Raw genomic sequence first — 16,754 nt, 5'->3', positions numbered from 1 at the left:
TCTGATGACTTGATGGAATGGACGGACTTGATGATTTGATGTAAAGTATGATTTTTTCCATCAAACTTACCAGTTATTGGCTCATAAATAAATGCTGTTATCTAATCACCATGAAGTGTCCCTTTGCTTTTTCCTTCTGTCACATTAAAATGGTTTTATTAAAAAAATAATAAAACGCCAACTTTACTTCCATTGTTCACATGCGCATCACATAGCATGACACAAAATCTCTCTCTCTCTCTCTCTCTCTCTCTCTCTCTCTCCATCATGGTGGTGTTGGGGGAAGTGAGTGACACTCTTCAGGAGCGCGTCTAGCTCCAAAGGTCACTCCAGGACACAGGGAAGCCACTTCACTCCTTCGTGGGCTACTGAAGTCTGGCACAAGCCAGCCACAATCACTCACCGCATGGGCCCTGCTCAGAAATATTTCCGTTGTAGGAGCTTTGGATACCTTGGTCACTGCCTGACACAGGAAATAGGAAATGTTTGTAAAATCTATGTAAAATTTTACACAACTTTGTAAAATCTATGAACTCTTTGTTTCTCAGTGGGTGCACCAGATGAACTGCTTGGATAGCTTATGGTGAATGTTGTAGGGCAGACAGGAAAAAGGGCGGACAGGCAGAGAGGCCCAGTCAGACAGTCCACCAGGCAGACGGCTAGCCGCACATCTTTTGAATGCGGACCCACTCTATAAGTATGTGGCACTTTCATCACCGTGGCAATAGAGGCCTTGGTGAACAGCAGGCCTGCTGTCTCACTGAGTAATGACAGCGATGAGGTCACTTGTTCCAGAAAAGGAGAGGAAGGACTAAATTCTGGGTCTGTGTGTGGGGGAGTGTGTCTGAGAGCGTGGCCTCACCCACACACAAACAGTCTTGAGGGAGGGGAAAGCCAGTGAGGGAGAGGGAAAACATCAGAAACAGCCTACAACAGCAGGTCTGCACATGATCACGAAGGTGCCTTGACTTTCAGGTGACGGTGAGCATGATTTCAGTCCAAGCTCCACGGAGATGTACGCCTGTACCGTTTGTATATCCGTTTGTGCGATTCAGGGTCCCTGTTTTACAGTCTGTCTGAATTTGCCAGGGCTAAGAGATGAAAAAGGAACTGCATTCATTTGTAGCTCTGCCTTTTCTCTTTTATTTTTTTTTAAGGATTGAGACTATCAGGATTTGCAGTGGGCCTAGAAATAAAAAGAGCGTGAGATCATTCTGGGAAACTAGGATTTGAATATGAATGGCTAACAAAGGCGAAGAATGTCCGTCCATGCCTGAATAGCTAATGAAATCGTTCACTGCTGCGCCAGTGTGATCTGCGTCGGCTTCGTGGTGCCACTAACACGAGGTGCGCGTCCATCGGGAAGGACCGGCTGTCCTGTGCCGGCAAAAACGTGGTTTTTAATGTGGGTCTAATTCTGGCACCTCGTCGAGATGAGGACTGCACACTCAGCTCTAGTATTTGATTATACACGAGTTCACCTCCTCGTCTCCACACCACCATCAACCCCCCCCCCCTTTCCAGGCTGCCACAGTGGTTGCCATGGTTACTAGCATAACCAAAACTGAAGAGCGACACAATAGGATGTTCTATGTGTGAGAAGAATGCAGTGAGGACTGTACAGCCATTCGGCACATGCAAAAAACAGAACATACTTAAATAAAATACAGAATTGTTTTTAAAAATCTAAATAGGTTTACAGATTATACGTTGTCTTTATAATGTAGGATCCCAATTGACTGTTGGCCCATGAGATTAGATCAAGTTTAAAGCATGTCTTGTTTTGAACAGAATATTAAGACTGCCAATCATTATCACATGATAACATTAATTAACATTATTAGATGTTGCTTGCGGAAAGTTCAGGAGATGACTTCATTCAGCCCAGAGTTTTCTGAAGTGCATTTTTGCCTGTTCAAACATTCTTCTGCTGGACATTCATTCCCCTTTCCTCGCTAAAGTCTCATGTTCTCACATGACCTCACCTGAAACCCGCACCACCTCTCATAACACACACTCTGTCCACGAAACGCACCGAGTGCAAGAGGAGCAGTGGCACTGAGGTTGCGATTGAAGGAAGAAACTCTCATCTCTCTCTCTCACTTTCTCTGTTAAGGGAGGAGTGCAGCGCGAGACCGCCCGCGAGCACCCAGCCGCAGCCTCTCCCGAGCGGCGGGGAAGCCGAATCGTGCTGACCAGAGGGAGCGCGCGCATGCAGTATTCATTAACTGCCGCGAACCGGGCGAGCTCGACCGATGTGATCTCTCCTCCCATGTGTGGGGCACCAGCCTGCACCCACCGACCCCCGGACCTCCCTCCCCCAGCCGGCTCCATCTGCAGCAGGGTGACAGGAGGGAGCTGCTCAGCTGCAGTGGGAGGGAGTTTGAGCGGTAATATCCACACCAACAGTTACCGACTCTTCCTCATTACCACATACAACACTGCTGCGCTTTGCATAAAGAGTACCGGAGCCTGCCTTCGGGACAGGAAACCAAAAAAAATAATAATAACTCATGAGAAAGAGAGCTCTCATCAAACAGGTTAGGCAAGGTGGTTTGACACTGAGAGTACACACACACACACACACACACACACACACACACACACACACACACACACACACACACACACAAGAGTCCTTGAACACTTGCTTTCCAGAAAAAAAAGTCCAGTGATCCAAAACGTTGTATAATTTCTCTCTATAGTGTTATCTGAACTTGCTGTTGGCTTTACTGTAGTAAAAAAATATGACGTAGTCATTTTTTAAATGTTGGTTGCATGACGTTTATCTCACAGATCACAGAATTGCCGAAGGAAAGATGACTTTATGGCAATTTACAAAGCTAGATGAAATAGAAATAGCAAGCTGCTTCTGCAGTAAACTCTCATATGTTGCCATTGGTTTCCATGGAGTTCTCTATCCTTGTGTGATTACACTCTCTCTCCCTCCTACTCACACCAACTTGTGCACCCACCCACACGTTATTCAGAGGAGCGCAATCTCATAAAAGACACGTGAGAATTTGCGGTATAGGTTTTTTAACAGGATATCTTTACCCACGTGTTTTTATTCCTTCTATCGTCCAATAAAGAAACACATGGACGAGTGCGCCCTCAACTGGACGACCTCTTCCCAGCTGCACGTCTATGGTTGCGCCCACTTGCACTCGTCCACGTTTCTTCTGCTACATGATCTTTTATTTTGAAAGGTAGCTTGGGCCGCCATTTTGGAAACACATTAAAAGTTCAACGCATGTGTTGTGGAAGATTATAGCTAGCTAACTGCTTAGTTAAAATAAACCTTTCACGTTTTAGTTGCGGTGGATATTTAAACTAAGTTAAGCGCTGTGAATAATGGACGAAGAGTTTACAGTGAGTTCTAGTAAAGACAAATATTAATATTGTGCTAGTTAGCGATAACAAACTGTATGTACGTTAACCTAGCTAACCTGTTGTTTTTAATAGTAGCAAAACTAAAATGTGTTCCTGATAACGCAACGGTCACGTTTTGTTTGATTTTGAGGATGGTTACAGTGAACCATGTGGGCAGTGTGGGTCGGTATGCTGGGGCATTACAGACACGGATCAGTTTTTCTGCAAGAACTGCCACAACGTGATTGAGGTCAGAGCAACTTTCTTATTGTAAATATTTTATTATGTTTTTATTATGTTGTTGTTCTTTCCTATCAACAGTGCCATAAACAAAAAGGCTGACCAGAGAGCTTCAAAACGTTTATTCAGGTTCTTGACCCCTACATAACTTGGGCTGACGTGAGCTCTAGCTAGATATGTGTGAAAGGGGCCAAAATTCTTGACATATGCAATTAAACAGTGCAATCAGTGTCAGGGATGTAATGACGACTTTTAACTATGACAGTATTGCATTAGGTATGACTACGTATGTGTCAAAACTGATGCATTTATTAGTGCATTATTAAAGAGTCACCAGTCATGAGGATGTATATGTCAAGATCAGAGGTGGACATTTTAGGTTCAGAATGTAAAATTCCTTCCCAGGATTTGAGTAAAATGCTTGCTGAATTTTCTAATTAGTGCAAGCCAGGTAAAATTAGTGGAATCAACACAATCCAGGAAGCCTGAGCAAAATTGTGGTGAGGACTTTTACTTTCTGAACCTGGAATGTCCACCTCTGGTCAAGACCGATACATTTATTAGTGTTTATTAAAGAGTGCTTACTCATTATCCCTGAGGTAGAAAGTCTAGGTTGCATACTGTGTCCCATATTTACAAGTTTTCATTTTATTGTTAACAGAAAACAAAAGAGGTTGTGGATTCTAGTGCATACACAGTGAACAACAGGATAACTAAAGTTCCATCCTCTCGAAAGAGAAATGGAAGAGGTCAGATGTCCTCCATATTTCATGAAGCTAGTTTTACAATATTATTCCTGAAGTTAGTTTGTAAGTAATGATTCTGTATGTTGACTCCTTTCTCTGCTCTTTTTGTGTTTTGTGCATATTTAGAAGGTGGAAGAGAGTGGATGGTGTGTGAAGGCTTTCAGGTTGTCTTAAAATGTCAGGCAGAAGCTTTGATTGGCCTGGGTGTCCGCCCTGAATTTAAGGTCTGTAAAGCACTGCCAGTGTTGTCGATTCCATGAAGTGCTTTGAGTTATTTCATTGAAATGAGGTATATCTTCTTTTATTGAAATGAACTCTTCCTCACAGAATCATGTATTATGGAATTTCTGGATGCGATACCTGCAGAAGACCAGGCAGGCTTACACGCAGAACCCAGTGAACATAAACAGAGACCCCGGGGTAAGGATGGGGTGAGGAGTCACATCAGGGCCTGAGTTTCAGCTCTATACTCTTGTGCATGATGGGTATCTCTCATAGCAAACATGATCTGCTACAGCAGAATATGTGCATTTACCACTACAGAGTCTTGTATTGATACTTGGTGTATGTTATGGGAAGTACATGTGTGTAAATGGGTCCTCTGGCAGCTGTGCCAGCAATCTGGCTCTTTTGTCTGGTGGTCAGAGCTACCATTTATCTCCTTTTGGACCCGGGTTCGAGTCCCGGGTAGGGTGGTTCCCTTCGGCCTTCTACACAACATATCTCTGATAAATACACTTTGACATCATGTGTGCTACTTTTAAGATGAAATTAGTCTTATCATCTGTCTCTATCTTACACCATCTTACTCGCATTCCCTCTTCAGGACTTACCTTCCAACAGTGACCTGGAGTCTTTGGCTCCGAAGGAATCAACAGATGACTCAATACCCAGCAGACCTTCCTCGGTGGTAGAAGGCTCTGGTACCACACCCTCTGCCCCCGGGCTCGTTTCTCATAGCTGTTCCTGGCCTTGACGTCGGTCTGTGTTTTGTCCGTGCGCTGAGATGCACCCCTGTCTCATGCAGGATACTCCAGCGATGCGAGGCTGTCTGTATGTTCAGGCTCTTTGGATGCCGAGTACTACTCTGCGAAGGAGAGGAAGGGCTGCCATCTTATGACCATGCCCCGAACGCTGGCCATGTGCCACATAGCCTTAATCTGGCTTCAGGAGGCCATTACACTGTCAGACTTGCTCAGGTATCCATCAGGACTACTGAGGGTCATGTTTTGGCTTGTTGACACTAAGTTATGGAAACGTGACTAAAAACATTGCTGCGTTCTAAATTGGCTTTCACATTCATAGAGCAGTTGTTGTTTTTCCAGGCTGTGAGCGCTGCGGCCTTCGTTAGTGACCTCAAGTTGGGGTGGTTTTTCCGTTGCAGGCTGGTGTCTCAAAGGCACGTCCCTTACGTCAACGTGCACGAGCATTTCCCTGAACAGATGAGGTTCTTCGGCAAGGATGGCAAACTCTTCAGAGTCGAGGTGGGCAGGCAAGAGCACACTGCTGGACTGTGAGTGAGTAGTGCGTGTGCTGGCGTCTGTGGCGACTCTGACCCGTGCTGGTGCTGTCCAGTCCATCCCCTCCTACAGCGAGGTGCACAGGGAGGCGTTGCAGCTGGCTAAGGTCATGGAGCTCCCCGCCTTTCCTCCCGTTACCCGGGACTGCATCCTCCACCCAGCTCTGCTCTGCTCCCGGTACATGATTGATGCCAACCTTCCTAGTGAGTCTCTCTCTCTCTCTCTGTCTCTGTCTCTGTGTGTGTCTCTCTCTCTCTCTCTCATGTCTTTATATGTCATTTTCTCTTGCCTTGTCATTTCTCACTCTTGCCCCCAGATGACCTTCATATGTTGGTACGTGAGGTGATCAAGAGGACAGCGATGGGGAAAGACCTCTTTCTGACCTTTAACCCTACTGGGTCCAACCCTAAACTCCCCTATTACGACATCCAGGCAGCAGCGATCCTCATCGTCACCCTGAAGCTTCTGTTCAAGCTGGATGACCAGACAGAGTGGTGAGTGTCCCGTCAAACTAACCAAAGCGCCACTTCTGCTGCTCCCTGTTTTTGTATGTTGGGTATGTTGCTTCCAGAGGCTTAAATATTTATATAAGGATTCTAAATGAAAATTAATCCTATCCTTTACATGTTTGGCTTGCTAACCAGCTGTAATGTAATTTATAGTATATTAATTATAATTTATTTTAATTAATTGAGATTGTCCTACAACTGACCATCGGAAGAGGACTGTTGCCAACAAGCTTTTAGCACAAGGTTAATGTGGCATATTCTGTTTACAAGTGGTTACTACGTCTTTAAAGAAATGGCATGAATCTTGTCATTTTACCAGTTTCCATGAGGACCTTTCTTACATGCTTTTTTAAATCAGCTAAAATTTTACAAACTTCAGATTCACACAACTCCTAAAAGCACATAGAGAGAATCTGTTTTAATCTGTTCAAGTGTTTTTTCAACCTTTATGACTGGATTCTTTCATGTACAGAATACATGTAAAAAATATTACAATGTAATTTATATCATTTGTGCATCCATTAATGTTTCAAGGATGTTGTCCAGGAATGCAGATGAAAAAGACCAAGCGAAGAAAAAGACCACAGCAGGTAGTCGAACGTGACCTCATTCCATCATCACACTTTTTTTGGGGAAATATGCGTTTCATGATCACACTGCCGTGGTTACTTGGATGCTCAGTGCGGTAACGTCGATGCTGATGTCATTCCGTACGGGCGATGCTGCTGCTGTCACCCTGCTAGCGTCTCTGCTGGCTTATACTAGCAACTCTGTTGGCAGGCGGCAAGATCAGCAAGATGTTCAGTCTGAGAAGGTGGTATATGAGCGTCCAGTCTGCGCTGGAGCGTGTCAGGGAGGTGGAGAGGCGGGCGTTGACCAGGTGAGAGGACCTGCCCCACGGGGAACGTGCTAACGTGCTCCATGTTTCCTCGCCGGAGTAGCTGTTCCTGGCTTTTGGATGTCCATGCGCTTTTGATTGTGCTTTGCTGCCCTCCCTCAGGCAAGTCTGGAAACCCAAGAAGGCTGTCCTGCCCCTGAAACAAAAGTCCCTGGTCCTAAAAAGGAGACGTAAGTGACGTTTAAAAAAAGGAGATTAAAGGTTTTTTATTGAAAACATGGACAAACAGAAGTTTACGGAGTGGCAGGCAGTCAGCCAGGCGGCGATGCTTCTCCAGAACGTTATCCCAGCTCTCTCCCGTCTTCCCTCATCCCGCCAGGTCTGGCCGAGCAGTTGCAGGACAGTTTCCAGACCTTCACCGATTCCCCTCCGCAGCAGCAGCCGCCCCCACCGTCCAGCTTCCTGTTCCTGTGGGGAGCGGGAGATGGTGCTGACGGACCCAGCCTGCACCACAAACGCCTGGACTTCCTGCTGCGCAAGAAGGATGGAGCCCGACGCCTCGTCAATCGCAAATATTGGCACCCGGCCTTGAGGGTTTGTCACCCACGGTAACAGAAGACAGATTCTTCTTTAACTCCTCCTCCTTCTGCAGATAGTCATTCAGTGTTCTAGTAAACTGTTTGACAAAAAACACTTTTATTACCGACCGTCAACCTCGTGCCCTGTACAAATTGCTTTTAATAACAAGGTGCGTCTTTAAGCTCAAGGTATAATAAAGTAACAGTTTAAACCTTCTCCTTTATAACTGACAGGCAGGAAACTTCCTTGGTTGCCATATTGTCATTCACATCTTAAGTCAGCAAGTGTAAATTGGTTTCATAACCCTTGTAGCAATTATGGGCCAGAATTTTGTTTTTGCCTAAACATTGTTCAAAATGGGTGAAATGTGGTCCGTGCCACCACTAACATTGAACAAGCAACATCAATATTCAGTTAATGACATATATATTTTTTTAAGTCACCTGTAAAAAAATATAAGTGCCTGTATTTCAGGATTTGGCATAGCGAAGCTTTCATGCGTGCTACACTAACGTGGTGTTCTTACTGCAGACAATGCAGGGACCATTTCTCAGAGATGGAGCCTAGCCTGCCCAGGATGTATGTGTGGATGCTGGAGCTGTTCTCCTTCCTGCTGGGGGTCAGGCAGGCCCAGGTGCACAGGGAGGTCGTGGAGGTGGAGCGACGCCTGCTGAGCAGACCGCTGCCTCGAGCAGACGCCCATGAACCTCGGCGTAAGCGAAGGAAGGCGTCTCCCCAGTGACTAAAGGAGTTTTTTAATAGCTTTGGCTATTTGTTACTAACCTGCGGTTTGTGATGATTTAATCTTTGTAAGAATTCCTGACTGACACAGGTGCCTCTGTGAATACATTATGTACAGTTCTATGATTTGTTTTGTGCTTTTTCTTAATTAAAAGAAAGTGTTTTTCTTAAGTAAACACTAAAGTTGGAGTCTTCTCATTTGTCTGTTTTTGGTTTGTAGAAACTTGAAGTTGAACCAATTAGTGTATCATCCTTGTGACTTTAAATGAGTGTGAAGAACTTCAGTGGGGTTCTTTTGCAGCCCCACACACTCTGACTCCTCTCTCAGACTCCACCATTAGTGTTACACAGTACATACAATTGTGGATGACTCGTTCCTAATAAGACAAGAGAAGTCATCAGATAGCACCTGTTGTCATTATCTTAATGTTTTCATTTGTACACGTACCTCACCCAGAACAAAAATCCTTTGCAGATTGGTGTTTTGCAGAGATGTAAAGCAGTGTGAGCCACTTAAATTAGACTTGTTGGGTTGTGTGAAAGCAAACCATGTTAATCTCTTTATTTGTACAACTGAAGATGAATTACACTAATCACATACTGTACACAGGATTGTGAACTATTAGTTGAGAGATCCAAAATCCAAAAATGGAGAGGGGAAAAAGGAGAAAGCTTCAAGCAATGTGTGTTAATAGCTGAATTCTGCATGTGTGCTGGTGCTTGAACATATGTGAACATCTTAGAAGTACCTGTATTTTTGCATAAATTTGACCTAAGACTTCATCAGGTTGTTACACAAATCCTACATATCGATAGAAAACCAAATCAAACAAATGAGACAACGATATTGTTAAGGAAAATGATACAGTACTGCACATCTGTGACAGAAGTATGCGAGCCCTTTGATAATTTGATGATGAAGTCTGAGTCAGGTGTTGTCAATCAGTGGGATGATGGGTGTGAGTGGGCATGTTTTCTAGTTTATGCCTAAAGAACAGGGATCTAGTAAACCGTGATCTTTACAAGATGTTTCTGGTGTCATGGCATGACCAAAGGAGATTTATGAGGACTTAAGAAGAGTTGTTGAGACTCATAAAGCTGGAAATGGTTACAAAACCACCTCTGCATAAAAACAAGGAATTTAAGACCGTTACTACTCTCCCCAGGAATAGTTGGATAGCAAAGATCATGCCAAGAGTAAGATATGTGTAAGGTCACAAAGGAACCCAAGGTGACTTCAAAACAACCAAAGGTGTTTCTCATGTGAACCTTAGCCAAAGTTCATGAGTCCACTGAACAACAATGGTGTTCAGATCACATGGAAAAGCCAGAAGGTTACTGGAACAATGTTTTGCAGACAGCTGAGATCAAAACAGATCTGTTTGGTTTAAACGAGAAATGTTATGTTTGGAGAAAGGAAAGCGCAGCCCCCCTTCAGTGAAACATGGCGGTGGTAGGGTCACAGTTTGGGCATGTTTGGCTGCATCTGGGTCCAGGAAGACTTGCCGTCATTGGAACAATTAATTCAGAATTACACAATTTCTAAAGGAAGCTGTCTGGCCATCTGGCTATGAGCTGAATCTCAAGAGAATGTGGGTCATGCAGCAAGACCATAACCCTAAGCACACAAGTCGTTCTACCAAAGAATGGGTAAAGGGAAAAAGTGACGTTTTGCAAAACCCAAGTGAAAGTCCTGACCTTAGTCCAATAGAAATGTTGTGGAAGGACCTGAAGCAAGCAATGCATGGGAGGAAACCCACCAACATAAATGAGTTGAAGCTGTTTTGTATGGAGGGATGGGCTAAAATTCCTCCGAGCTAATGTGCAGGACTATTCAACAATCACTGGAAACGTTTAGTAACTGCTGCATAAGGGTATCATACAAGATACTGAAAGCAAACGTTTGCGTGCTTTTGCCACACATGTAATATTTTCCTCAAATGAGTAATATTTTTCTTATTCGATTTGGCTCTCTTAATGTACTTCTAGGACTTGTCACAATCTCAAAGGGTTCACAAACTGTCAAGTGAGGTTTTGGGGTTAAAAGAGTTGAACGGTGACTGTAGTTACAAAGACGCGCCTTTAGGGGGAGACAAATAAGTTCAGAAATATTCTTTGTTCCTGTTGCGCTTTGCTACTAACATTCATAAATATAACACAAATTGTGCTTCAGCGTCTCTTCTATATTTCCTTTCTCCATTAAAATAAAGCTGACCTGAGTATGGAGGTAAAAATGTTGCAAAACTTGAGAGCTTGTAAAACAAAATCTGTATTTTTGATGTGAGAACTTTAAAAATCTGAGCGTGAATGTTAAAAATTCACTCGTAGAAAATGTACACGAATATAGCACAACTTCAAATCTCCCCGCCTCGACTTTTGCAACATATCTGTATTTTCAGACAGGTTAATATGTACCATGTAGGTTTTTGCTCCCCTTGTGTAATGAAATCTTTTCAGACGCTAATAGCCTGTTTCACAGGAGATCTTAACGTGTAAATGTGGCTGTCTGCTCCTTGCTGCTCGGTTTGAGCTGCTGCTCCCTCCGTTGTGTGGGAGGCTGTCTGCAGACAGGGCTCATGGTCTCCTTACTCTCACAGAACATGCATTTGTTTTATTGCACATCATCAAGACAAAGATCTCAGAAGATAAAGGAAAATACTATTAGGCACTTATCTATGGAGCGAAGAATGTTGCAAAACTTCAGAGCTTGTTTAAAACAGAATATGAATGCACTCAAATGCACTAAACTGGCTTTAGTTTTGACAAATATATCCAATTTAGGATAAATGATCATTTATCGGGTATAATTTTAAAATAACCGTCTAATATAATCTTATATATTTAATATTACACTTTAAAAAAGCAAAAGTATTTCAAACCCGATTAATTGAGTCATCTAATTTGAATACTCGATTACTAAAATGATCTTTTACTGCAACACTACCTATAACAATCGTAGAAATTAATTCATATGCAAAGTAGGTAGAAAAAATCTCTTTATTACCGACCGTCAACCTTGTGCCCCGTAGAAATTGCGTTTAAAATACAGTACAACTGTAAAAACGCTAAGTCACTAATAATCTAAGCCACTAAATATGTTTGTCATGAATTTAGGTTATGCTCGCCACCCAGCTTGCGTTGTGCACATACGTCAACAGCATGACTCGCAATGCGTGTTAATGGTCTTCAGACGCAATAGCAGAAATATGCAAGGGGTTATGACGTCATCCACCATGACACGCGTTTGAACAGGCGCATCAGCTCAAGTGTTGCTTTGACTGCACTGCAGGCGCGTGCATTCCTGCGGGCCCACAATTCCTGCATGAAATATCAAATTCTCCGAGCCAACAGCCAACGTCGACATAACACAGAACATGGCAGCTCGGACGGACGAAATTAGCCAGCCTGGCCATGCTGCAGCAGAGACGACTAGAGGATGCGCCGGGGAGCGGGAGGGAGAAAAGGGGGAAGGAGGGGGCGGCGCGAGGGTTTGTGAGGACAGGGAGCCTCTGTTCTGCCGTGAGCGGTTTTTTTTCTTCATCTGGCGCCGTTTCCGCGCACACACCAGCTGACTGCTCGTGCATGTAAACACTACCCACATGCTTCCCGCTAGAGCAGCCCTGGAGCAGACACGCAGAACCGAACCACACCCCACTCCCGCCCTGTATCCCTGGAGCAGACACGCAGAACCGAACCACACCCCACCCCCGCCCTTTATCCCTGGAGCAGACACGCAGAACCACACCCCACCCCCGCCCTTTATCCCTGGAGCAGACACGCAGAACCACACCCTACCCCCGCCCTTTATCCCTCAGACACAATACGCCGCACACATGCAGTGCAGTCGCGTGCGGTTGCTTCCCCAGGTGCAGCTCTCTCGCGCGCTTCCTGCCCGGGTCTGCGCAGTCTCGCGGGTTGTCTGCAGCACGGCGTGGTCGTTTCCAGACAGACGGAGCTATTTCAGAGCCGCGACCTCATGTCGCTGCTTCAAAGCATCACGGCGCCATGTGAAAAATTCAGTCTGTAAACCGCAGTGAAAGCGCTTCGCCCGCTGAGATCTCAGCAAGCAATTTGACCTTAATTGACTTCGGTTGTGATCGCCACACCTGATGGTGGGCACACCCTGCACAATAACGTACATTACAGTTCATGCGCACAGGATTTGTATAAAATCCATTGGAAATCTACCGATATAGATAACATAACAGCAGAGAAAAACAGGCTGCTAGTTTTCTTACGTCACCATCTTCTTAGAAATTGATGCACTAGTGATGGTGCCCACTGACTTCATGAAAGGGATAATCGAAACACAAAAGCAGGGTGTTCGCTTAGCTGAAATGTCAGATCCAATCGTTTAACCTGGGAGCATGCATCTCCAAGGTCTTTATGAGAAGATTATAAATGCTGAGCTAAAACGATCGAGACGGTATCTTTCTTTTTGTGTCTCAGCGGGAGTTTTGTCATTGACTTAACAGAAATTCAAACATGCGTCCTTCGGTACTTAACCTATTTATTCTCGTTTTTCCACATTTCTAATAATTATAAAATTAACACTATGCAAAATTCTACAAGGCAATCAAAAGTGATTAAGAGTGAACAGTTAATATTGACTGAAACCCGAAGTGTTACTGTTAAAACCAACATCTGCTAAAAGCTTATCTTGGTGCTCTTACAAGTGGTAAGAGTTCTTGTTAATCTTTTTTTGTGCATTTAAATATGTTAATAGTTAAAAAACAAAGTAGGGTTCCTTTATGTGTGCCACCCAGAACAAGATATATGAAGAAAAAAAAGATTCCACTGACTGAACTTGCAACCATACTGAACAGGAAGTATGGATCAGTGTGATGCACACAAAACTTGTCCCAATAGCATGATTGTTGTTTTATAGATATTTCAATAATAAAATTGATAACTTTTTTTGTAGATCAGCTTTCATAGGCCTGAATGTTTCCAATTTTCTTAAAAAAGGCTACAACAGAACACAATTACTAAATGTGTCATCAAGATTGTCTACCAATCAGAACGTTTGTATTGCCAAATTTGAGTCATAACAAAGAATCATATCTATTCATATTAGATTCATTTTACTAGTTTCTTTACAGTATTTCACTTCTACAGCAGTAAATGTGTGTTCGGGGACACCAGATGTTGTTTCCTATCTTAAAACTCCACAACCAGACATTACCTTTTATACATTTGTAGCCATTTCTAATACATTGCATATACACCACAACTATGCACGAAAACATTTCTATGACACAGTTATTGTATAAGCGTAAATAAAACGCAATACACTATTTAGCATGATATTATAATATACTGGTAGTTTCATAAATACACTTAATAACCACTGCCTTAAAAACAGTTCAGGTTTTTATTCAGAGATTTTTGCTGACCGTTTTACAGCCCTTGGACCCCTGTCTTGTAGTGTAGTGGTCACTTATCCATCTTTGGGTGTTGGTCCATATGCAGTGCGTTCCCACTCTCCTGACAGTGTAGACTGTTGGGTTTGAAGCTGCTTGTTTCAGGCCCCAGACACTGTATGCAATGCTGTTTTGTCAATAATATGCTGAATATTCCTTATATGATTTCAGTGAGAAACCTGTACTGAGTCTAAACTCGCCCAACCTGACTTATAAATCACTACAGATGCCGCCAGTATCACCCATTTTACAAATGCATTCCATTGATTTTTGCAGTGTTCTGCGGAGCGAAGAGTTAAGGCTATGTAACCCTCAAAGCATGTTGCATCTGAGTGTTTAAATAAAGCCTACCCTCTGTTTTTGGTGAACCTACATTTGAGGACCCCACCTATCTTAACACAGGGCTTACAGTTACTGCAGGCATGCTGAAGTGGCAGTCCTCATCTCTCTCTCCCTCAACCGACATTCCACCCATGCTGCCAGTGCAGTTTTTCCTTCCGTGGCCCAAAACAGACGATACATCTGTCACCGAGCCCTCTACGTAGGAAATGTGTTGGCTCACTTCCCACTTGCACTCCTTCCCCTCTCTCTCTTTCACACACACACACACACACACACACACACACACACACACACACACACACACACACACACACACACACACACACACACACACACACAATGTCCTCCCATGCCTTGCCCCTACACATGGCCCCAACCAACACCCTCTTCAGATTCCACCACGTCCAAATAATCACTCCACCAAGCCGATGAGATTTTGCGTTTCGATGCTTCTTGACGTTCACCACATGTCTTACGGTGGCTTTTGGATGAATGCAGAGGGTGTGTTCCTAGAAACCTTCTCCTCACTCTGGGAGGGTCTATAAAATCAACAGAATTTGATCTTTCGGTCATAAGTACCGAGTCTACAGATCCACATCTCACTGTATGCACTTCAAGAGCTTAGACGCAGAGAAGAAGGGAAACCACGACACTTTAAGATAAACTGTGGAACTTAAATAATAAAAACGTTTGCCAAATGCCAAAAAAAGCATTAACATTTGAGCTAACTTCAAAGAATGATATCCATGAAAGAATATCCATTTAGTAAGCCTATCCACTTACTATTTCTAGAATACATTGCATATCAGACATATTTGTTTGAGGCGTCCAAGTCCTTCAGATTGCTTTTATGATTTAACCTCTTTATGGTGGTGATGGAGTTGCACCTCTTTGCCTATTTACTTCCAAGTGTTGGTAGAAACAGCGTTATTTGCTGTGGTTTCCAAGACAACACCCACCCAATTAGCATTTGGTATGGTACTGTGTCAAGGTAATGGATGAATTTCTAGTATGCAATTAAATTCTCATCTAGGGTCCCCTGTTTAAAAGCGAAGCTTCAGATAAACACGGCACGCCCATACATTATGAAAACATGACTATACAAGGTAAAAATGGAAATATAGGTCAGTTGGGCACTGGAGCGCTGTGATTTGGTCTCATTGTAAACATTACCCACCTTGTTTACATAGCATTGCTCAATCTCAGTCTTCTTCCAGTCATGCAGAATTTTAGTTAATTTTAGCTGTAACATGAAATAGTTGCAAACATGCAGTCTTACATTGCTTGCCTACTGATATTCAAACACAGCTTTTTAATCCCATATCTATTTATAAAACAGAATTTAATCAGTACCCCCACTTAATTTATTATACTCGTGATGTCATTTCTGATTGATTGAAAATGAGCTTACAAAGTGAGTGAAATGATGAGATGTGCAGCACTATCTGGAAACAAAAACCCGAGGAGCAAAAGCACGCAGGACCGTGGAGGCAGCGTGGCGGCCATGTCTGTTTTTTTCCTCTGTGTGTACATGGAACAGCTGTCAGCTGAGGGGGAAGGAGATCTGAGCTGCCTTTTCTCTTTGACTGGAGGTTGTCTAGAGCCATGCTCGACAGGTTTAAAGGTATATATACTGTATGTGTGTGTGTGTGTGTGTGTGAGTGGGCGGGTGGGTGCATGTCTGACTGTGTGCATATAATCTTTCAACTGGAGATCATTCTCTGTATTTCAGTGATCGTTCTCTGTATTACAGTGATTTCATAATGGCATGGCTTCCCTCCTTATTATGGATTAGACGTTTGACTTTTCAGCTGACTCCATGCCACATATTAAGAGAATGAGAGCAACACTGAACACCTCCGAAATATCACAAAGCACCATCCTTCTCTTCGACACTAACTCCACTTTAGTTGCCCTTGTTCCCATGACAACATGTGTTTGGGATCCCCTCGAAACAAAGGCAGGTCTGTCTGATGTCACTATTGATTCGTGTATGGATAAAAGATTATATGTTTATGGGTTGTTTCAGGCTGGAGCTTCCCATTTTAACAATGGTGGTTATCAATCTTTGCTGCATAGATGCAGCACTGTCTGACATGCCTTGTTCATTATTTATTCACCCATATATGTATTTATTCATACATCTGTCATTAAATAAATTGCACTTGTCATATGATGAGAACTTCATTTACTCAATGCATCAGCGTGAATGCCTTGTACAATAACAAACCCGTTCTTAACGGGCACAGTAAAACACAGTCAAATCAGGCTGCCCTGGTTTCTCCACATAAAGATCTGAAACAGAGGGTGGGACTCTAGACGCTCTTTGTCTACAACCACCGCTCTCTGCAATCTCTGACAGCTCGACACGATCTCATCGTGGTATTATAACATTTCCCCATAACTTCTAAAAAAACATTTACTATGATTCCTGAAAGTGGCCT

The 16,754-nt window shown here is 43.4% G+C and overlaps 1 protein-coding gene and 1 long non-coding RNA gene across 2 annotated transcripts; one reads left to right on the top strand and one right to left on the bottom strand.

Annotated features, from left to right (window-relative positions):
- The first annotated feature begins 3,203 nt into the window (after window positions 1-3,203).
- Window positions 3,204-8,728, top strand: taf1b (TATA box binding protein (Tbp)-associated factor, RNA polymerase I, B). The gene is made up of 15 exons (XM_076993146.1): window positions 3,204-3,372; window positions 3,524-3,622; window positions 4,274-4,361; window positions 4,485-4,582; window positions 4,686-4,778; window positions 5,185-5,281; window positions 5,386-5,557; window positions 5,743-5,842; window positions 5,934-6,081; window positions 6,195-6,372; window positions 6,922-6,977; window positions 7,168-7,267; window positions 7,388-7,455; window positions 7,605-7,833; window positions 8,336-8,728. The coding sequence occupies exons 1-15, from the start codon at window positions 3,355-3,357 to the stop codon at window positions 8,544-8,546; spliced, it is 1,755 nt and encodes a 584-aa protein (XP_076849261.1). The 5' UTR covers window positions 3,204-3,354; the 3' UTR covers window positions 8,547-8,728.
- On the bottom strand, window positions 7,508-14,778 carry LOC143497262 (uncharacterized). Its single transcript, XR_013125764.1, has 2 exons — window positions 13,942-14,778; window positions 7,508-7,901 (listed from the first exon to the last, which is right to left on the bottom strand). It is a non-coding gene; the product is annotated as an uncharacterized LOC143497262 (long non-coding RNA).
- Window positions 14,779-16,754: the final 1,976 nt, after the last annotated feature.

The sequence above is a fragment of the Brachyhypopomus gauderio genome, unplaced genomic scaffold, assembly GCF_052324685.1.
Source record: "Brachyhypopomus gauderio isolate BG-103 unplaced genomic scaffold, BGAUD_0.2 sc104, whole genome shotgun sequence".
NCBI lineage: Eukaryota > Metazoa > Chordata > Actinopteri > Gymnotiformes > Hypopomidae > Brachyhypopomus > Brachyhypopomus gauderio.
This window is presented reverse-complemented; position numbering and strand designations above follow the sequence as displayed.